The following is a 22,599-nucleotide window of genomic DNA, read 5'->3' as shown; positions in this document are numbered from 1 at the left end:
TGGAATCTGCCTGAGTGTGTTAGTTTCTCAGGGCTTCTGAAACAAATTACCACTAACATGTGTATCTAAGACAAAAATATATTCATTCATTGTCCTGGAGGCTCCAAACCCAAAAGCAGTTTCACTGGCTCACAATCCAAGTGTGCATAGGGCTGCTCCAAGGGCTAGGGGAGACTCTCTTCTTGCCTCTTCCTATTTCTGGCGGCTGCTGGCATCCTCGGTTTGGGGCTGCCACACTCCGACCTCTGTCTGCCTCCCACTTATAAGAACACATGTGATTACACTGATAGCCCATCTTGATAATCTAGGATAATCTCTCCATCTCAAAATTCTTAATCTACCAAGGCCCGATTCCATATAAAGTAACATTTACAGGCTCCAGGGATTAGGGCCCGATATTTTTGTAATCTTTCAATTACACTCGGGGTTGTTTTAAAGAGGAAATCTTCTATTGCTGGCCGAGGGATGAGCACAGCACCCGACAGCAGACAGCATTAATAAACAGCATATTTCCTCTTCTAAAAAGAGGTCTCTGACAATACTTTTCCACCAGAAGTGGCCGCTGCCAGATATTAAGCCCTTATAAGGTACTGCATTTATAAGGGCTTAAAAAATAAAATTAAGGCGTGTTTACAACACCCCTTCCGCAAAAAAAAAAAAATAAGTAAATAATAAAACAAAACCTTGTATTTACACATCCTTCCATCCAGGAAGTCAGACCCTGCGCTCCTTCTTTTCCAACCTTCAGGAGAAGTTTCTGCAACCGCAGAGCCTGCTCGTCTCGACTTCCGCCCCTTCTCGCCCAGCCTTTCTAGGCAACCGCCCCTCTCTCGCCCCGCCCACTGAATTTGGCGACCCTCGTTCTAGCACGTTAGATCCGGGACCTTGAGGTCTGTCCATTCTATTGCCTATCAAATCCTAGCCAACTCTATTCAATTATGTCTCCTTACCAAGCGTTTAAGTCATTGAAAAAAATAGATAGAGTTAATCATCCTAATGGTGGCAATCTTATTGTACTCATGTACAAAAAAACGGAGAAAAAATTGTCGTCTGTAGATTGGCTATATTTATGACAGCCTGCATGAGAAGTCCCGGGTCCTACGCTCCTGGGACGCCCAGGCCTAGTCCGCTCCGCGCGCAGGCGCAGTGGGCCCGACTCGCCATGCCGACTGTCAGCGTGAAGCGCGATCTGCTCTTCAAAGCTTTGGGACGGACCTACAGTGAGTGGGCTCCGCGCCTTTCCTCGGGGGCTGGGACGCCCTCCAAAAGGGCGTTGTGGCAGCACTGAAGGTGCCCTTCACCTTTTGGCCTTGAGGACGGTCAGGGTCCACAGGGAAGGCTGCATAGCAAGCGGCTCGGCTGCTCGGAGGGAGCTTGTCGCGAGCGGCTTCACCGCGCGTGTGTCACCCGCACGTGCCCAGCTCTCAGTGTCATTCGGTCACTATCGGCATCAAGTGCCTTCTGCGTGCCTAGCCCCGACTTTGGTGCCCCCGTACAGAATAAGAGGATCCCCTGGATTCGCCCCGAGCGTGGGCACGGTAGTGCGCTGTTTGACTCGGCTTGTGAAGGGGCGGGAGGAGTTTGAGCAGAAGAAAGGGGACGGCACGGCCATCGGGCTCCGTTTTGTTAGATGCTTCCAGAATGGCTCTTAGTGTCAGGCAGTGTTCTAAGATTGGGGGAGTACAGTTGTGCCCATGGCACTGAAGGTCCACGTTCTTGCTCTGATGAACAGGGCGGACAGCAACTAACCAGCACTCTAATAAAATGGTTCTGGATAATGTTAAGTGCTATCAGGGAAAGAAAAGTAGGTGATGTGCTGGGAACAGCATTTGAAAAGGTTGGTAGCACTGAGTTGGGGCCTGGATGATGAATATGTGGGATGGATTTATTCTTCACGCTGTACTTCATCCTTTCCTCAGTTCCCAAAACACCACCATTAAACACACAGAGGGGAAATGTTAAGTAAGTTATCAGTTGCCACACAGCTGTATGAGTCAAAATGATATTTTCCTCACCCCGTAGTTATCAGTGTGTGTAGAGGCCACAGCAAGCAATTTGTGAGACCTGTTTTTTGTTTGTTTGGTATTAAATGTCAAGATGATAACAAAGCTCCAGTCAGGTGCAGTTTCTTAGAATAAGAGATTACCATTACTGTGAAAATAGAGTTAGCTTTTAAAAAAAACTTCTGAATAAGCCAGGTGTGGTACATGCCTGCAATCTCAGTGAGTCTGGAGGCTGACACAGGAGGATTGCAAGTTTGATAAACATTGCAATTTAGTGAGGCCCTAAGCAATGTAGCAAGACCCTATCTTTAACAAAACAAAAACTTTCTGAAGGGGTACTTTTATTATTGTTGGTGTTGTTGTGTGTGTGTGTGTGTGTGATACCGGGAATTGAACTCAGGGCTGCTCCACCACTGAACTACATCTCCAGCCTTATTTATTTATTTAATTTTGAGACTGGGTCTCTTTAAAGTGCCAAGGCTAGCCTTGTGATCCTGCCTCAGCCTCCTGAATTGCTGAAATTACAGCCCTGTGCCATCTTGCTAGGCTGAAGGAGTACCTTTAGATATTACCTACTCTGGAAGTGTTATTCTCCATAGGTTCTGTTCCAAGTCCTGGAAAGTAGAGGTAATACCCTCACACTTTGAACTCGACTCTTAATTCTTTAACCACTTTTTATAATATAAAATTCTTTTTTATATATTGTATATTTCTAATCCACAGTTTCACTAGTAGTGTGTGATATATCTGAATGAATGGCACAAGATGGTAGGTGGCAAATATTTGTTTTAAACATCTATAATCAGTTCCCAGCCAGATCTCCATCTTGGGAAAGTAATTTTTTTTTTTATAACCTATTTACTACCATCCAGTTTTTTTGCCATATTCTCTACCCCTCCCCACTCTTTTCTCATATTGTGAATGATCAGGTAAGCTTGATTTTTTTTTTTTTTTTTTTTGGTTCCACAGAGAATATTTATTAGCTACTGGGTCTTTAAAAAAAATTGACAATAAATATTGGTGTTTTTGAGATGTACTTCAAATGAGTTAGGAATAATATCCATCATTAATTTATATTGTGTTCTTTCTTGAAACTTTAAGTATCAATTGGGTTGAGGTCAGAGTTTGAAAACATGTTTAGCAAAGCATCTGGTTTCCAAATAACGTAGGCCCATCTTGTTTCTTCTTCTTCTTCTTTTTTTTTTTTTTTTCTTGCGTTTTCCTCTTTTACATGTTTTCTTGGATAATGTCTTCTTCACACTTTTCCTACATTCTTCTCTTTTTTTTTCAGTTCCTCCCAAGACTATCTTCTATCTGAATTCTGTAGTTTCTTCCAGTTGCAAACATCCCCTTCCGGGTATGTTTTCTAGTCAAGAATGCTTCTCTCTTGGCTGTTTTGTTAATCTGGTCCTTGGTTCCTCTGTCTACTTTGGAGCAGTTTTATCTTCTTAGTCTGCCTTTTTATTGCTCAAATAGTTTCCTGTGTCACATACATGCCTGTTAACTGATTTGTTATCACTGGTCTTCAATTCTGGCCCTATTTTGGCTTGGAGTAATGGTTGGCAATATTGCCAGAACCATCTGTGTGTTACTTAGATGTCATTTTGTTGGAAGAAATTATTAGAAGTGATTTTATTGTTTTATTTTCTTTTGTATTTAAACCCATGAAATACAGCTGAATAATTTTAGTAGTTATATGCAATTTGGTTAATAACCATTTAGTTGTCCATTACTATATAATAAATACCTCAAAAACTTAGCATCTTAGAACAATAATCATTTGTTATTTTGTGTGGTTTCTTACGGTCAAGAACTGGGGAGTGGTGGTTCTGGCTCTGGATCTCACCAGGTTGTGGTCAAGGTATTGGCCAGATCTGTAGTCATCTCAAGGCCTCACTGGGGCTGGAGATTCTGCTTCCAAGTTTGCCTAACTGCTTGTTGGTAGCTCTTAATTCCTTGCTGATGTTTGGCTAGAGACTTTATTTCCTTTCACTTTGACTTTTCTATAGGACTGCTTATAACATGTTAGTTTGTTCATCCCAGAGTGAGAGGTCTGAGAGAGCAGATAAATGGGAGAGTGCTTAAGCAGAAACCTCAGTTTTTAATAATGGCTTGGAAGTGATATACTGTCCCTTTTCATATTCACTTGGTCACACAGACTAATCCTGACCCTGTGTGGGAGTATTTAAGGAGGTGGGTATCATTGGTGGCCTTCTTGATAGCTGATGACTATAGTCTTCCGCCTGGCCCACAGTAATTAATGTTCTCCTACATGCAGAAGAGTTAGTACCACAAGTGTCATCTAATTTCAGCAGCTGCTCAAAAATCCAAAGTATCATCATCTGAGTATAGCTCCTGAAGTTCAGTTTATTCTGGCCTGAGAGACTCAACAGCCAAGTTATCTGACATACAATAGTGGGACAGGTGAAGGATAGCTACTATAGCCATTCCTCTTCAAAAGGGGAAAAAAATAGAAGAGCCAAAGTCTCTAGTCTATGGTAATTCTGAAATCAAATGACAAATGTTCAATGTTCTTGATTAGGTCTCAGGACTTGGGATAATTCTCTCCATGACTCTGTGCTCTTGGCTCTTGGTTCTACCCATTGATTCCCAGAAAGCATTTGCTTCACAGCTGATTAATTTTCTCAGTCTACATCCTCTAATAGAATTTTGAGGGTCAGATACTTCTATTTTGTGTCATGTATGCCTCTTTCAGTTTAAGCTGGCAATGTTTCTGTTTGTACATTTCTTCTAAAAACTTTGTGGATCTTTAGTGAATTTTCCTGGCTTCCATTTCATTAGTCAAAAGCTTTACCATCTGCAAATCTCTGTACTTTGGACTTTGCTTCATACAATGTTCTTAATTAAGATCTATTGTGTGATTAATTGGATTTCTGAGGCACACCCTTAATTTCTTTAAAGCACCTTTTGTTTGAATGAATTGTGCCTTTGATTTTTCTAACTCTTTAAAATTTTTGAGTCATGCTCTTAATTCTATCTTATGCCTTAGGTTTGCTCTTTGCTTAGAAATTTTTAAATCTTTTTTTTCTTTTTCACACTGGGTATTAAATCCAGGGGCATTCTGTTGCTGAACTACATCCTCAGCCCTTTTTATTTTGTATTTTGAAATAGGGTCACATTAAGTTGCCCTGGCTGGCCTCAAATTTGTGATCATCTTTCCTCAGCCTCCCAAGTTGCTGGGATTATGGGCAGGTGCCTCTGCACTTGGCAGAAGATATTTCTTAATTGTAGCATTGTTTTACATCTGAGAGGTTGAACTTTTTTGGTGGGGGGGTGGGTACTAAGGATTGCACTCAGGATACTTTACCGCTGAGCTACATGTCTAGCCGTTTTTAAAATAATTTTTAAAAATTTTGAGACAAGATGTCTGTTTTAGTCACCTTTGTGTCACTGTGACCAAAATACTCTACAAGGATAACTTAGAGGAGGAAATGTCTATTTTGGTTCATGATTTCATCGGTTCAGTCCATATGTTGACTGCATTGCTCTAGGCCTGAGGTGAAGCGAGCATCATGGTGGAAGGTTGTGGCAGAGCAGCTCAGGACATGGTACTAGGAAGCAGAGGGAGAGCTCTGCTCACCAAAGACAAAAATACAAAGCCTAAAGACATGCCCCTAGTGACCTACTTCCTCCAGCCACACCCTACCTGCCTATAGTTATCACTCGGTTAATCCAAAGGTAAAGCTTTTGTAATTTAATCATTCCAACTTTGAAAATTCTTGCATTTTCTAACAAGTTAGCTTTTGGGGGACAAAAGCTAACTCTAACGATGTCTAACATGCAACCCTCCTGCCCCAGCCTCCCAAGTAGCTGGGATCATACATTTTAAAAATCATCAACATCCTGACTCCGTTTTGTTTAACATTCCTTCCTTTAGTTTATCCCTTCTCTCACATGAGCAGCAAGAAAAAAAAAAATATCAGACTGCACTTTAAGCACTCATTGAAAATCTTAAGTCACTTAGTAAATGGTCTACATTAATTGCAGGCTGGTGTTTTTAAACTTTATGCTTCTACATAACAAGATTTCCCTTCTTCTGCTTTCTAGTAGCACTCTCTTTTGCATCCTCACCTGCCTTTTGATCAGTAGCATCTTGAAGGCCCTTAGGTTTTCATTACAGTACTCAAAGCCTGCTGTCTGGTTCCAAAGCCCTCCAGAGTTTGGTTTTTGTTACAGCAGCACTGCACCTCTAGGGAGGTGTGTGTTAATGATCTATTGGTACATAATAATTTACGCCAGCACTGTGAGTGTGAGACAGTGTACCATTATTACTTCACACAGTTTCTGAGAAGCAAGAATCAGAGTGGCTTAGCTGGGTGCTTCTGGCTGTAAATCTCACCAGGTTGCAGTCACGCTGTCAAATGGAGCTGCATTCTTCTCAAGGTTTAGCAGAACCAGAGAATCTGCTTCCATGCTCACTTACATTGCATCTGACCTAAGTTCACACAGGGGCTTGATACTAGGAGGCTGAATCATCGGGTGCCATCTTGGGGGCTGGTTACCTCTCTTACTACCTACACTAGTTAATGAGGCCTTTTTTCCCCTAAAACCAGAGATTTGGGAGTCATCCTGGACATCCTGGCTGTTCCACCTTCCTTCAGTCAACCATTAAGCCTTACACATTTTGCCTCATTAACATTTCTCATGTTCATTCCTTCTCCTTCATACTCATGCTGCTGGGAAGACTCCCTGCTACAATCATCCTCTACCCTTCCACCTGTTTTTAAAATGCAGATCGAGGGCTGGGGATGTACCTCAGTGGTAGGATGCTTGCCCAGCGTCTGAGAGACTCAGAGTTCCGTCCTCACTGGAGAAAGAAAACAAAAGCAGATCCAATTATGTTTTTGCCCAGCTAAAAACTCCTTCATTGTAATGCCATTGCTTGTAGGTAGGACAGGGGGCAAATCTCGTGGTATGTCATGAATTACACTCTTTCTCTTTTTTCTATTTCTTCTTTAAATATCAGTTCACATTTAATAGTTAAACATCATTAATTTCCAGTATACAAAGTAACTAGCCATTAAGCAAATATAAAAATGTTACAGGTAAGATGTTAAGAAGATGCATACAAGACTTTTTTTTAAAAAGCCATAGTTAAAAAGTAGTGGTTAACTGTCCACATGTTCTCTAGAAAGAAGTATTATCCAAATTCTTGCATATTAAGATGCATTTTTGGTTATCCTTTCAGACACACCCATCCATTCCCCAATTTTCCTGTAAATCCATTCATTAATAGACGTATTATATTGAGTGCATATTTTCAACATAGACTGTTTTTGGTTTGCCGATTAGAGCTGAACAAAGTAGACTGGGTTCCCACTGACTTGGAGCTTATGGCTTCATTATTTAAACATAACCCTGCACACATTTACAACACCTGACACCTGCCTATAGTGCAGACTTTCAGAGGTGAAATGCTGGATTTAAGCCATAGATTCAGGTCTTTATAAATGTGTCTTAGATACTAATAACAGAATTAGACTGCTAGCAGTATCACAGATTTTGTTGCTTTGGGACAAAATGTCCTGAAAGAACTATAACTCTGATTTTTTAAAATTTAATTTAATTTTTTACACAAATGGAGCCCAGTGTTTCATTTCTCTGGTTGTACATAATGTCTATCTTATTCCAACATCTTCCCCCACTACACATACACCCTCTCATCCCCTCTCTCTCCTCTGGCCAATCCTAAATTCCTCCATTCTTTCCTTGCCCCTCCACCCCCATTATGGATCAGCATTCATCAAAGAAAACATTTGGCCTTTGTTTTTTTGGGATCAGTTTACTTCGTTTAGCATGATATTCTCCAACTCCATCCATTTACCTGCAAATGCCATAATTTCATTCTTCTTTAAGGCTGAGTAATATTCCGTTGTGTATATATACCAGTTTCTTTATACATTCATCTATAAGGGGCATCTAGATTGGTTCCACAGTTTAGCTATTGTGAATTGAGCTGCTATAAACATTGATATGACTGCATCACTGTAGTACATCACTGTAGTACACTGTAGATTTTCCTTTGGGTGTAGACTGAGGAGTAGGAGAGCTGGGTCAAATGCTGGTTCCATTCCAAGTTTTCTAAGGAATCCCCATACTGCTTTCCATAGTGACTGCACCAATTTGTAGTCCCACCAGCAATGAATCAGTGTTTCTTTTTTCCCACATCCTTGCCAGCACTCATTGTTGCTTGAATTCTTTTTTATTTATTTTTTACTTGTAGGTGGACATAATATCTTTATTTCAGTTTTATGTGGTGCTGAGGATCCAACCCAGTGCCTCACATGTGTAGGGAAGCTCTCTACCACTGAACCATAACCCCAGTCCCTTGAATTCTTGATAATTGCCATTCTAACTGGAATGAGATGAAATCTTAGGGTAGTTTTGATTTGCATTTCTCTAATTGCCGGAGATGTTGAACATTTTTTCATATATTTGTTGATCGATTGTAATCTTCTGTGAAGTGTCTTCCCAGTTCCTTAGCCCATTTTTTGTTTGGGTTCTTTATTTCTTTGGTGTTAAGTTTGTTTTTTTTTTTTTTTTTTTTTTTTTTAGTTCTTTATATATCCTGGAGATTAGTGCTGTATCAGATGTGTGTGTGGTAAAGATTTTCTCCATTTTCATTGGCTCTCTCTTCACATTATTGTTTCTTTTGCTGTAAAGAAGCTTTTTAGTTTGAATCCATCTCACTTATTGATTCTTGATTTACTTCTTGTGCTTTAGGAGTCTTGTTTAGGAAGTTAGGTCTTAGGCTGACATGATGAAGATTTTGCCTACTTTTTCTTCTGTTAGGAGAAGATTCTCTGGACTAATTCCTAGGTCCTTGATCCACTGTGAGTTGAGTTTTGTGCATGGTGGAGATAGAAGTTTAATTTCATTTTGCTGCATATGGATTTCCAGTTCTCCCAGCACCATTTGTTGAAGAGTCTCTTTTTTCTAATGTATGTTTTTGACACCTCTGTAACTCTGATTTTAAAACAGAAAATTAGGTCAGGTACAGAAACTTCTTTTGAGAAGCTCAGGGAATGAAAAATATTTGTTTTTTATAATACACAATAAAACTGCCGTGGCACCTGTACCTTCCATAAATATACTGTAGAAAATAACTCTGAACACATGAACGTGTTCTCCACTTATCTGGTTTCTTTTGGAAATTCTCCTTGTCTTTTCTTCTTTAGTTCCACTGGTTTCCTGGTTTTTGTTCTCAGAACTTTTGTTACTTCTTTGCTATCTGTGCTGGCTTCCTTCTATTCTCAGTGTTCTGGAAACATGGCCCTGACCCAGAGGGAGTGACAGCACAGTGAAGGGACATTGATCTTTCTTTTTCTTTCTCGTTTTGCTTGAAGAAGCAAAACAAAAGTCTTTATGTTAGTAGAAAGACATTGTTTATTTTTAGCAAGTTATTGGTGGTGGAAATTTTGGGAAAGATTTGGCTTCTTTAGATGAGTATCCACTTTCTTAGTCACCTTACTTCTTTAGCCAAATCAAACACGTGGGTGATTTTTAACTTTTTCAGTTCTTTAGGTCTCTCTAGTTCTTCTGCTTTGATCAGCAGTTTACCTGATCCCATTTCTTCAGTTTCCTCTGCCGTCTTAACTGTACAGGGCAGTTCTAATTTTGGTCTGGTGTCATTGAGGAAGCTGGCCCAGAGCTCATCCTCCTTTTTTCATGCATATGCTGACCCAGTACACTTTTGATTTCTTCGCTAGACTAAAAAGTAGTGAAGTATTTATCTTTGTAGCTCTGCATTTAAGTGCCTGCCATATAGTAGTTGCTCAATAAATATTTATTAAGTTGAAGTTCAGTGTCTGGATTAGATTAATCTTTTTTTTCACCTCCTGATGCTGGCAATTGAATTTAGGGCATGGCACATGCTAAGAATACACTCTTCCACTGAGCTTTACATCTGTTCCATAGTCAGAAATCTTAAGACAGCTTTTCACTAGAACGTACTGGTAGATAGTTTGTTTTCCATTTTTTTGTTTGTTTTTTGGGACCAGGGATTGAGCTCAGGGGCACTTGACCACTGAGCCACATCCTCAGCCCTCTTTTGTATTTTATTTAGAGACAGGGTCTCACTGAGTTGTTTAGTGCCTCACTTCTTGCTGAGGCTGGCTTTGGACACACAATCCTCCTGTCTCAGTCTCCCGAGCAACTGGGATTACAGTTGTGTGACACTGTGCCCAGCTTGTGTTCAGTTTTTGATCATGTGAAAACTCTGAAAATGCTGTATTAGGTATCAAAGAAAGTGGAATAAGGAAGGAAAATATTAGTGTAGACACACTGTGTTTCAGGATATATGCCCACTCCATTATCTGCCTGATGTCATTTAAATCTTTGTAACAGTTCCATGTTAAAAATAACTGTAAAAGGTCACTTTATGGATGAGATATTGGTAAAGTTTATAATAGGTGCCAGGAATATTTATAAAAGATACAAAGCTCCCACAGCTAATAAGTGGGATAATCAGAATTCTAAACCCTGATTGGCTTGGCTGTGAAGTCAAGTGTCTGATGGCCTCAGAGAATTTTAAAGGATAACTGGGCTTATGTGATGTTCTATTGTGTAGGATTGGTGGCTTGGAGCCTACCTTATATTTGATCTCTATTTAGTAGGTTGTTGTTTTTTTCCTTGTATCTTTGTAAACTTCCCAACACTGGTAATCTAATCCTGTACCTGAGCAATTAGTCCTACAATAGTTTTTTTTTTAAGCAAAACTTTTGATTGTTGTTGAATGATGATGTCTGATGTTTGATATTTAGTATGCTGAGTGTAAAAGGTAGTTATTAATAAGAAAATACAATTCATAGACAATTTTTATTGTGCTGAACAAATTAAAATTAATGGTCTCTTTTTTTCTTCTCAGCTGACGAAGAATTTGATGAACTATGTTTTGAATTTGGTCTGGAACTTGATGAAATTGTATGTATTAGATACTTATTTTTCAGATATTCTGATATGAGCTCATTTTTCTGAGGTTGCTTATCTTTGTTACCTTATAGTTAGACTATGATGATTCATCTGTGGACTGTGGTGTTTTTGATGTTCAGAGAAAATTACTTTGCCTCTCTAGTTCTCATATTTTAGACTCTGTTCAATTGTGAAGTAAGGAGTTTAGATTATATCATCTTGATACATCCCTCTTGCTCTCAAATTTAACTCAGTCTTCACATATGGTCTTTTTAAAAAAATGAATTAATTAATTTTGTTTGTGCAGAATTTATCATATTGCCTAGCACAAAGTTACGTATGATCTTTTGATAAAATAAGATACTGAAAATTGACATCATTATCCAAAGTACATGTATGAAGACATGAATCTGGTGCCAACCTACTTTATATACAAATAGAGATATGGAAAATTGTGGTATATATGTGTAATAAGAATTGTAATGCAAAAAAAAGTACATGTATAAAGACATGAATTGGCGTGAACATACTTTATACAAAGATATGAAAAACTGTGCTCTATACATGTAATAAGAATTGTAATACATTCTGCTGTCATGTATTTAAAAAAAAAAAAGATACTGAAAATTGAAAGATTTAAGCTGTTTGCACGTATGTGCCCGTGTGGCCGCATACTGCAAAAGAATTAGGCCATTTTATATTCAGATACCTTCGTTTATCTGGTTCCTATATTATGGTGGTTTGAACTAGTCATGTGGTGGCTGTGGGAGGGCATCACATAAAACAAAAGTTTTTATGTTAATAGAAAGCCAATGTTTATTTTTAAACAAGTTATTAGTGGCGGAAATTTTGTGAATTCTTGTTAAGTGGGATTTCTAAATAAAGGGTAACAATAACAGTTGGATGTAACATAATTATTTTGATTGAAAAATTTATATTTGAAATTCTCTGTTGTAGACACAGCAAATAGAAATATATTCTCTACTGTAATGTGGTGAATAAGGTACTCTAAGCTTTGCCACTGCATTAAAATTGCCATCCTGTGATGTTCCTCCTCCTTCTCTTGGTTGCCTTCATTCTGCTGTCTTTACGGTGTATTTTTACTGTCACTAGATTGTACCTATTATGCTAATTCTCATTCATACCTTCTGATGATCACTTTCCTCCCCTGGAGATGTTTTTGTTTGCTTTTATATTATCAGTCATTCTCACATTTCTGCTGGGCTTGGGTGCCCAGAAGATTTCGATTTGGGGTTTTTGTTTTGATTTTTTGCAGTGCTGGGGATCAAACCCAGGGCTTCATGCATGCTAGGCAAATGCTTGACCACTAAACTATACCCTCAGCTCAGGATTTAGATTTGGAATGGAAGTTTTATTGTATAACAAGTTGTATTCTTTTTTTTTTTTCCTTCTCAGTACAGGGTATTGAACCCAGTTGTGCTATGAGCCACATCCCTAGCCCTCAGCTAAGTTGCTCAGACTGGCCTAGAACTTGCGATCTCCCTGCTTCAGTCTCTAGAGTTGCTGGGACTACAGTTGTGCCCTACTGCACCCAGCTAGAAATACATTCTTTTATTTGATGATTTATCTTTCTTTCTTTGACATTTTGGTTATTGCTCTGTGTTTCTTTCTTTGACACTTCCATTATTGCTCTTGGTGGTGCCTGTTCTTTTAGATGGAGATGGCAAACTTTTTCTGTAAAGGTACAGATAATAAATAAGTTAGGCTTTGGAGGTTATTATCTCAGTTATAATTCAGCTATTGTACTGTGTGATAACAGATAATATATAAATGAATGGGTCTGTCTTCCAGTAAAATTTTATTTGGAAAAGCAGGTGCTAGGCAGGAGTTGACTAGTGGGTATTTGTTGACATTTTCTTTAGGTGGATTTGTGCTGTTCTGGAATCACTGAGGATCCTACATGTCTGAACTGAATAGGAATTTGAGTATTTTTCTGTCAGCTCCAATTATAGCATTTAATATTTTAATGTCGTTTTTGTTGTAGATGTAATAAACCTATTGTTGAAGAGAGGAATGTGCATAATGTAGTTTTATTAACCTTTTCACTTTAATTTGGCTTGTTTTAGACGTCTGAAAAGGAAATAATAAGTAAGGAACAAGGTAATGTGAAGGCAGAGGGGGCCTCTGATGTTGTTCTTTACAAAATCGACGTTCCTGCCAATAGATATGATCTCCTGTGTCTGGAAGGATTGGTTCGAGGGCTTCAGGTCTTCAAAGAAAGGTAAAGAAATATATTCGTTAGGGTTCAGTGCCTCTTCTCCCTTTTATTCCCAAATTATTGTCAGCAGTTGTGTTTAAATCTCAAGAAACAATGTCTGAATACTTAGCTGTAGGTCAGCATAAAAGGAAGATTGAAGGATCAGATTCATGGAGATTGTAGCCATTTTAAAATTTACCTGAGTCATTGAATACTCATTTTGGAAATGCATTTGAAAATTGGGGCTAATGACTATAGCTTCTTAAAAAACTCCATAGGTTTGTGTGGTATACCCTACTAAATAATCTTTTTGGAAGGGGTAGTTCCTTGGATTTGCTAACATTTGGGAGGAAAAGTAGAGATGGCTGTTCATTATGTATCCTTTTGCCTTAAGAATTCTTAGGAAGCTCAGGAGTAGAACATCCTAACTGGAAAACCTTGATGGTTTATGATATGTATATGATTGGTATCTCGAGTTTCAATCTCCTAATCTATAATGAATAGGACTTATTTATTTATACCATGGATTGAACCCAGGGGTGCTCAACCACTGAGCCACACCTTGATTGCCTTCATTCTGCTGCCTTTACAGTATATTTATATATTTACCTCGCCCTTTCTAGATTTTATTTTGAGACATGGTCTCACTAAATTGCTTAGGGCCTCACTAAATTGCGGAGGCTGGCTTTGAACTCACTATCTTCCTGCCTCAACCTCCCAAGATGCTGGGATTACAGGTGTGAACCATCACATCTTGCTGAAGAAGACTTTTAAGGCCCTTTCTAATTCTGCATGTAACACTTAATTGAGTGTAATGAACATATAAAGTGAAAAGGGTAGAAGAAGTAGCTCTCAAAAGTAATTATTTTTGGTTTTGATTACTTATACATAATCCATGAGTAACAAAAGAATAAGAGCTAGCTGTTGGGCTAGATTCTGAAATTATCATTGGGTGAACAATGGCTTTTTGTGAAATGATAATGATTGGTCATTTGATTAAGGTGGTTACATTTTTGGGGTTGAATAAATTGGTTCCATGCATGACAATCATATGCTTACATTTTAGGATATAAGGATAAAGGATAACCTTTCAGAGTGTTTCCCAACACATTGATCAGAGTCTGCATTTTTACTAGGCAACTCGTGTGCTTTTATTTTGTTTTGTTTTTTTGGTGGGGGATACTGGGGATTGAACTCAGGGGCACTTGGCCATTGAGCCACATCCCCAACCCTATTTTGTATTTTATTTAGAGACAGGGTCTCACCAAGTTGCTTAGCACCTTGCTGTTGTTGAGGTTGGCTTTGAACTCCCAAGCCTCCTGCCTCTGCCCCTGAGCCATTGGGTGCCTGGCTCTTATGCTTTTTTTATGAGACAAAATTAGGAACAACTTAAGACCTTTGCAACTTAAAGTATGGTCCATGGACCAGCAGCATCTGCATCATTGGGAGCTTGTTAGAAATGCAGATTCTTAGCTTCTATCCAAGATCCACTGAATCAAGTTCTGAGGTTTAACATACTCTTCAGTTGACTATATACACGTTGAAGGTTGAGAAGCACTGCCTTAAAACAGTAGTTTGTAATCTCCAATGGGAAAAATTATCTAGAAATGCTTTCAAAATGCACCAGTTACCCAAACTTTGTTTTGACTGTTCTGATTCAGTAGGTCTAAATAGACCCAGGGACTCTGTATTTTTAATAAGCTCTGTTTTTTTTCCTTTGAGGCTTAGAATCTCATGATTGTGGTAAAAAAATAACTAGTCCCTTTAACAGTTGCTCTGTTAATGGTTTTATAGCCTTTGCTGGAACTCTAGTGATAGAAACTTGTTACTATTAGGCATCCAGAGACCTTTTTGAATAACCTAAAGTGTTAGAAAGTTTGTTAGTTTTTGTTTTCTTTTTTTCCTTTTTTAGTTTTTGCTTTCCTATTTTTAATATTTAACTGCTATAATTCATCTCCTCATTGCCTTAATTCTTTTGATTTTTGTAAACATTCTTTTTACTTAAAGCAAAGAATGTAATCAATTCATCAGATGTTTTCACTAATTACGAATAACTTTGTTTTATTATTAATTTTAGGATAAAAGCTCCAGTATATAAACGGGTAATGCCTAATGGAGAAATTCAAAAACTGGTTGTCACAGAAGAGGTAATAAGAAGAAATTAATATTTTCCCTTTCAAAAGAATCTCTTCTGTGTGTATAAGGTGGGGAAGACAAAGAAACAAATCTGATCCTTCTGTCAAATGTGATTTTATGTGATCATATGTTTTTAGCCTATAGCTCTTTAAAAAAAATAATCAACTTATTACCAAGAAACAAAAGAAAACAAAGTACCTGTTTCCCATAAATGGTTTTGGAAAATGTCCAAATGCTTATATGAAACACATTTGAGGGCTAGTGTTGCTGTTCAGTGGTAGAGTGCTTGCTTATTAGCATGCACAAGGCTCAGGGTTTGATGCCCAGCACTGCAATCAATCAATAAACATTTGAGATATATTTAAATTATGATGTGTTACAAAAATTTTAAAGATAAAATGTGGGAGGTTTATCTTGATAAAAATATAAACTTTGAGCAGTTTATTTTTATTTTCTATTTATTTGTTTGTTTATTTATTTTGTTACTGGGTGTTGAATCCAGGAATGCCTAACCACTGAATCATGTCTTCAGCCCTTTTTATTTTGAGTCAGGGTCTTGCCAAGTTGCTTAGGGCCTCTTTGCTTAGTTGCTGAGGTTGACCTTGAACTTGTGATCTTCCTGCCTCAGCCTCCTGAGTTCCTGGAATTTTAGACATGTGTCACCATGCCTAGCTGAGCAAATTATTTTTAAAAATTAGTTTTTTCTCAATTATTTAGTAAGTTTTTAAAATCTCACTAAAATGTAAATTCTGTGAGGTTAGTGATTTTGTCTCTTGCTTACCACTTTATTTTGCTCCTATTAATTGGTAAATGAATATACTTATTGGAGTATGCAGTTACCTGGCACTGTTAGGAGTATGCAGTTACCTTTCTATTATAAGATTATTACAAAGAAAAGCCTGAGTATTTACTATCTCTTGGTATTTTTAATTGCAGACAGCTAAAATACGCCCTTTTGCAGTCGCAGCAGTTCTCCGGAATATTAAGTTTACTAAAGATCGATATGACAGCTTCATTGAACTTCAAGAGAAATTACATCAGAATATTTGCAGGTTTCTTGTTTTGTCTTATTTCCTCCTTGCTTTTTCCTCTGTTCTGCTCCTCTCCTTCCCATTCCTTTCTGTCTCCCTTTTTCCTATTGTTCCTTTTACCTTTCCTCCCTCTGTCCATTTCCTTTTCTTCCTCTTGCATTTTTAAACTAATGGTATATGAGAGCTTACCTTTGCTTTCCAAGATAGATATTTGTTACTGTTTGTAAATGATACATGCATGGAGAAATAGTAAATTTTGAGAAGAATTATCTAGTCATGGACATTTTCTTGTTTTGTCATTGAAATCATTAATGGATTATACTGCTAAGTATTAGCTGTGGTAAACTATGGGCTAGCTTTTTTTGTTTTTTAAATGAGGTGATTTTTTTTTTCTCTTTGTTAATTTGTTCTTTTTAGATATATATGACAGTAGAGTGTATTTTGACATACACTCAGTATAACTTATTCTAATTAGCTTCCTGTTCTTGTGGTTGTTCAGATGTGGAGTTTCACTGGTATTGTATTCATATATGAACATAGAAAAATTGTGTTCAATTCATTCCACTTTTTTATTTGGTGTAGCATTTTAAAAATGGAAAAAAAAGAATTTTACTTGATCTCACTTTTTGAATATATATAATCATGAATTAACAGATAAAATTTGAGTTTAGGACTCAGGGTATAACTCAGTTGTATAATGTGTGCCTAGCATGTGCAAGACCCTGGGTTCAATTAATTAAATGATTAAAAAACTTGTATAAATGACTTAATTTTACTTTTTCTATCTCTACATTAGTATACATCATTTCCTGCACAACTTTCTTTGATTCAGTGATATTTAAACCCATTAGGTCTAGGAAAATAAGAATGGGAGTATTTGAAGTAATGTCAGTATTTCAAAAATCCTAATGAAAACTGTATATTTACTGATGATGAGAAGCCCCAGACTTGAGCTAACATATGAAGTCTATTTGTGTTAGTCCTGAATAAGTTATATCATGTTGATCTAAAGATGTGTTGACAGTTACATATGCTTTTAGATTATGTCTTTATAGGTGAGATGAATGTCTTACAGGCAGCTTATTGCTGGGTCTTGTTTGTCTAATCAGCCAGTCTGTGTTTTTTAATTGGAGAATTAAGACCATTTACATTTAGGGTTATTATTGAAAGGTATGTAGTTGTCTCTCTCATTTTGTTGATGTTCTTCAGGTTTGATTTTCTTCCTGTTTTATCTTTGAGGTTTGATGGTTTGCTCCTTTGATAATGTTTGATTTTTTTCCTGTTTTTCTTTTGTATGTCTAATTTTCTAGTGAGACTTATTTTTTCCTGTGCCCTAGTGACTGTGTTAATCGTTCTTCTCTAGGATCTAGGATGCCCTTGAGTATCTTCTGTAATGCTGGTCTCATGGTCATGCTGCTCTAGCAGTTTTAACTTATCTTGGAAGGTCTTTTTCTCCTCTTATTCATCACTGTATTCCCTCCTGGCCTTTAGAGTTTCTGCTGCCAGGTCTGCTGCTGTTCTAATGGGTTTACCTTTAAATGTGACCTTGTGTTTCTGTCTTGCAGCTTTTAATATTCTGTCTTTGTTCTGTACTTTTGGCAGTTTAACTATATTGTCACCGAGAAGTTCTCTTCTGGTCAGGTCTATTAGGGGTTCTAAATGTGTCTAGTATCTGGAAGTCTTTGTCTTTCCTAAATTTATGATTAATTTTTACTATTGTATCAATAAATAGGTTTCCTCAGTTCTCAGCATGTGGCTGTTCTCCCTCTAGTATGTGATCATTCAGATATTTGGTCTTTTTTTTTTTTAAAGAAATTTTTTAAATTTGTCAATGAATCATTTATTTTATTTATTTATATGTGGTGCTGAGGATCGAACCCAGGCCTCACACATATCAGGCAAGTGCTCCACCATTGAGCCACAATTCCAGCCCCAGATATTTGATCTTTTAATGGTATCCCAGAGATCCCATGTGTTCTCTTCCTTCTTTTCTTTTCCCTCCCTCCCTCCTTCACCCCTCCCTCCCTCCTCTACCCCTCCCTCCCTCCTCTCTTCCTTTCTTCCTGTTTCAGTGTATTATTTGGGCAGAGTTGCGTTCAAGCTCTGATAGTCTTTCGTCTACTTCATCTAGTCTATTGAGGTTTTTACTGAAATTTTTTTAATCTAACTTACTGAACTTTCATTTTCAAGATTTGTTTGATTCCTTTTCAAAGTCTGTGTCCCCTTATTAATGTGCTTATTTATGCCCTGCCTTGTTTTCTTTAATTCAGCTGATTATTTTTATTCTTTTGGATTGCATTGAACTTTAAGAAAACCATTTGTTTGAATTCTTTTTGAACTCTTTGTTTAACTTTCCATTCACTTTGATGACCTCTTTTGTGGGTGGGGATTGAGCCCAGGGGTGCTTTACCACTGAGCTACCTCCCTAGCTTTTATTTTTAGAGATAGGGTCTTGCTGAATTGCATAGGGCCTTGCTAAGTTGCTGACGCTGACCTCCAAATTGTCATCTTGCCTCAACCTCTCAAGTCACTGGGATCACAGTCATGGGCCACTGTGCCTGGATCACTTTGATATCTTTGGCATCTGTTATTAGGTAGTTTTGATCTTCAGGAGGTGTCACATAATTTGTTTCTTTTTTGCATTTTTGTGTTTCTATGTGGAGATTTATGCCTCTGTTAGGATGGGTATATTTTCTACTTTTATGTGAGAGCTTTTTTCTGAATAAGTATCCTGGGATATCTTTTTGTTGTGTAGTGTAGAGTTTAATTCCAACTGGGAATTCCTTGGGATTTCTGTACGATGTATTTTGTTGGAGCCTGAGAACGTGCTTTCTGTGTAGGTCTTATGAGATGGGACGCTCTGGTACTTAAGATGGGTGTGGTGTAAACAGCAGAGTATGTAGGGTGTACATTCTGGTTATTCCATGGGAATGGACACCTCTCTCAGGTGTTGGGGTTTTCCTTGGGCTCTGTTGATATTGGCTGTTTCTTGAAAGCAGTTCTACTACTGGCTATTCCAATTACAGTGATAGGCCTGGGATTTTATACTCTGTGCAGACATTGGTATAATCCCATTTGTTTCTCAGGGAGAGTCAGGGGCCAGGGTCAAAGCTCCCCACTGTGGCACTCACCTCTAGTCTTGTCAACAGTAGGGTGTGGGAGTGATGGATGCAGTTCCTTGTAGATAGTGCCCAGAACAGTTGTGCTGTTTCTCCCTGCTGTTGCTATGGGGCGAGCGTCTAGTAGCAGGACTTCAGACACCCTCCTCTTGTCATGCATGCTTGGGGGATATTGTCTGGGGACTTTTATTCTCCTGTTATTTACATTGAAGTATCTTAGAAGGTTTGAATGGGGCTAGTTAATATTTTTAACTGGGCTGGGTATATAGCTCAGCAGCCTAGACCCCACCCAGGGGGATTTGATTCCCAGGCCCAATCTTTAGCACCATAAAAAAAAGGAAAAGAAGAAAAACAGACAAAGAAATAAAGTGGAAGCAACAATAACACCATGAACAAGGGGATAGATGGGGAAAAATAATATAGCCATAAGATAATATTTTAGAAAAATAATAAAAGAAAAAATGGCAGAAATAAAAAATGAGAAAAGGAGGACAAAGGATAGAAAAAGAATATTTTTAAAAGGAGAAAAGACATAAAAAACACAAAAAAATAGCAACAACAACAAAAATTTAAAAAATAAAATTTTTTTTTTTCCTCTGCCAGGGTGCTTGAATGAGCAGGAAAGAGTGAGTATTTGTAGTCTGTGATGATTGAGGTTTCTTTCTGTGTCTTCTTGGGCTCTATGCCTCTTGGACAGAGTAAAGGCTGGGGGTTGTTCACTCCTCCTCTTCTTTCTTTTTTGGTGCTTCTCAGTTGATTACAGGAGTTTGTTGAATGTCTCTCAGCTGCTTTGCATGGTACAGTGAGGAAGAGCAGATCATAGAGCTCCCAGGTGAAGATTCTCTCTGGGCCTGTTTTGGTTGAGATCAGGGTAGATGTCATTCCCATGGTGTGTCAAGGAAGTAGCACAGCATATGAAACTCCTTCAAGATTGTCTCCAGAGGTGTTTGTGCACAGAATGGGGTAACACCAACTCTGTGGCGTGAGGCTGTATGTCCCCAAAGGTGGAGAGAGGCCATGGAGTCTGAAAACATCTGCAGGGGGCTGGAGTTGGAGCAAGTATGGCAGCAGGTTCCATCTGATCTGCCCATGATTCCAGTGTTGCCTCTTCTGTGTCCTGTGTGCCATCACACATGCCTGCTCACTTCCCCAGACTCTGGCAGTTGGGTTATCAAGCCACAAATTCCAAAAGCAGATGCTTCCTGTATTCCCACGTGCTGCAGTCAGTGATAGAACTCTTGTCAAGTTTGTGTCAGTCTCTGACTAAACTGACTGCTGCTCACTCAGCAGTGCCATGATAGTACTCAGGGGTCTCAGAGACAGGAAAGTGCAGGGGCCTTTCACTCCTAAAGTAGTAGTAAGCTCAGACAATAGGGCTCTTCTCAACATGGTTTCCAGTTGCAACACTGTGAGAATATGCTTGGAAGTGCAGAGAACTCTAGAACCCATTCGCCATGGAAATCTTAGGACTGTTGTCTGTTTAGACTATATTTCTGCAAGTTGCTGAAAACTGTGCCATTGATGGTCACTGGAACTCTCCCTCTTTCATTTCCACTCCCACCAAGCAGGGCTTCCCTTTTCCTCTACAGTGTAGTTGGTACTGGGACATTCTCTATTTTGCTATCCACAGTCTCTAGGTTTCTCCAAGTCTGTCTGTCCACTATTGAACTCCAGTGTTTTCCCCATGATCATTTACCTCAAAAAGCAGCTGCATCCCAGTCGTTTCATTTCTATCTCATGGAGAAGCAGGCAAATGCTGGGTGCTCTTAATCTGCCACCTTGTGAAGTGAAACTCAACCTCTGTTCTATATAGTATTTCTCGAAGCCATCAGCATTCCTTAAGGAAAGAAGAGAACACATCCTAATAGTCCGGTGTGCTCGAGTCATTTCCTTTCAGTAAATCCTAATTAACCTCTTAGTTTTAGAAATTTGTGTTTTCCAAGGAATATATCCATTTCAGTGTATTGCCATAAAGTTGTTCATAATGTTTTCTTACTATCCTTTTAGTATCTGTAGTGATCTCACCTCTTCTTCTTTTTTCCCCTACTTTGTCAGTGTGGCTAGAAGTTTAGCAATTTTATTGATCTTTTAAAGAACAAACTTTTGGTTTCATTGTTTTTTTTTTTTTTTTTTTTCATTATTTTTTGCCTCTTTTCCTGTTTTTAATTGATCAAGCAGTGCTTTTTTCTATGACTGACAAGTCTCTACCTTCTTACCTTTGGATTTAGCAATTGTTAATTTATCTAAACTTTCTGAATCATGTGTATTTTATCATATGGTAGTTCTGTTTATCGTCTTCCATAAGCACGTAATTCATTGAGTAAAGTAACACTTTCTTTTTGCTTGCCTGCAGTTCTATTTAACCATAGTTTATAAAGTTGTAGTTCACCACTCTTGATCAAAATTTAATATTATACATTTTCTGTTGTAGTTATATTTGTAATAATTCATAAATACTCAAATATGTGTGCACATATGTGTTAAACTAATTTAAAGAAATCTTAACACAAGTTCTGGCCAAATTTCTCTTTTTGAATTAATTGACTATTAAAAAACTTAGACTTAAATTTGTGACCCTCCCTGTAAGATTTAGGCCTTTAGATTCTAATTTAGTTTTACATTTCCTAGCTTTGTTTTATATCCCTATTTCTGTTTTTTTCTTTTATATTTTGTAGCTTACTATAAATACCTAAAATTACCTTAAATTCTTTGTGGATAAATTACAAGATAATTGATATTAATAGCTTTTGAACTTTGTTACACATTTAACTTGAAATGTAATTCATAGCTTTAAAATCAAGTAATACAGCTCTGTGACAGAAAATTTAGGAAAATAGAGAAAGTTAAAAAAGAAAAGAAAAGAAAAACCCACAATAACTAAGTAGCTTATTTTAATCCAATATATAATTTATGTTTACTGGAGGACACCAAGAAGAAATCAGTTAAAGGAAGGTAAAGGGAATGCTGACTTTGAAGCTGTCCTAGTAACATAGCACTTGGGAAATCACAGTGACATGGAATTTGCTTCATATACTGAAGTGTGTTTTAAGTAGCTTTGTAATTTCTTAGTACTTGAAAAGGTGTAAGAATTTATTATAATCTACTAAAGATACCATATAATAGAAAGTGCTGTTTTAGGGAAATGTTTAAAATAAGTTTTT

At 37.8% G+C, this 22,599-nt stretch overlaps 1 protein-coding gene across 2 annotated transcripts in view; it reads left to right on the top strand.

Annotated features, from left to right (window-relative positions):
* The first annotated feature begins 1,142 nt into the window (after nucleotides 1–1,142).
* Farsb (phenylalanyl-tRNA synthetase subunit beta) overlaps nucleotides 1,143–22,599 on the top strand; it is a 71,787-nt gene continuing 50,330 nt past the window's right edge. Inside the window, exons 1-5 of one of the 2 annotated variants that reach the window (XM_046439717.1) lie at nucleotides 1,143–1,220; nucleotides 10,891–10,946; nucleotides 13,022–13,176; nucleotides 15,230–15,299; nucleotides 16,225–16,340. In XM_046439717.1, the coding sequence (XP_046295673.1) occupies nucleotides 1,163–1,220; nucleotides 10,891–10,946; nucleotides 13,022–13,176; nucleotides 15,230–15,299; nucleotides 16,225–16,340 (455 nt within the window). In that variant the 5' untranslated portion in view covers nucleotides 1,143–1,162. Of the gene's footprint in view, nucleotides 1,221–1,328; nucleotides 1,539–10,890; nucleotides 10,947–13,021; nucleotides 13,177–15,229; nucleotides 15,300–16,224; nucleotides 16,341–22,599 lie in introns of those variants that run through there. The other variant, XM_058577552.1, reaches the window with a different exon arrangement.

This window comes from Marmota monax, unplaced genomic scaffold (assembly GCF_021218885.2).
Source record: "Marmota monax isolate L192 unplaced genomic scaffold, Marmota_monax_Labrador192_F-V1.1 WCK01_AAM20220418_F8-fsc00041, whole genome shotgun sequence".
Lineage (NCBI taxonomy): Eukaryota > Metazoa > Chordata > Mammalia > Rodentia > Sciuridae > Marmota > Marmota monax.
This window is presented reverse-complemented; position numbering and strand designations above follow the sequence as displayed.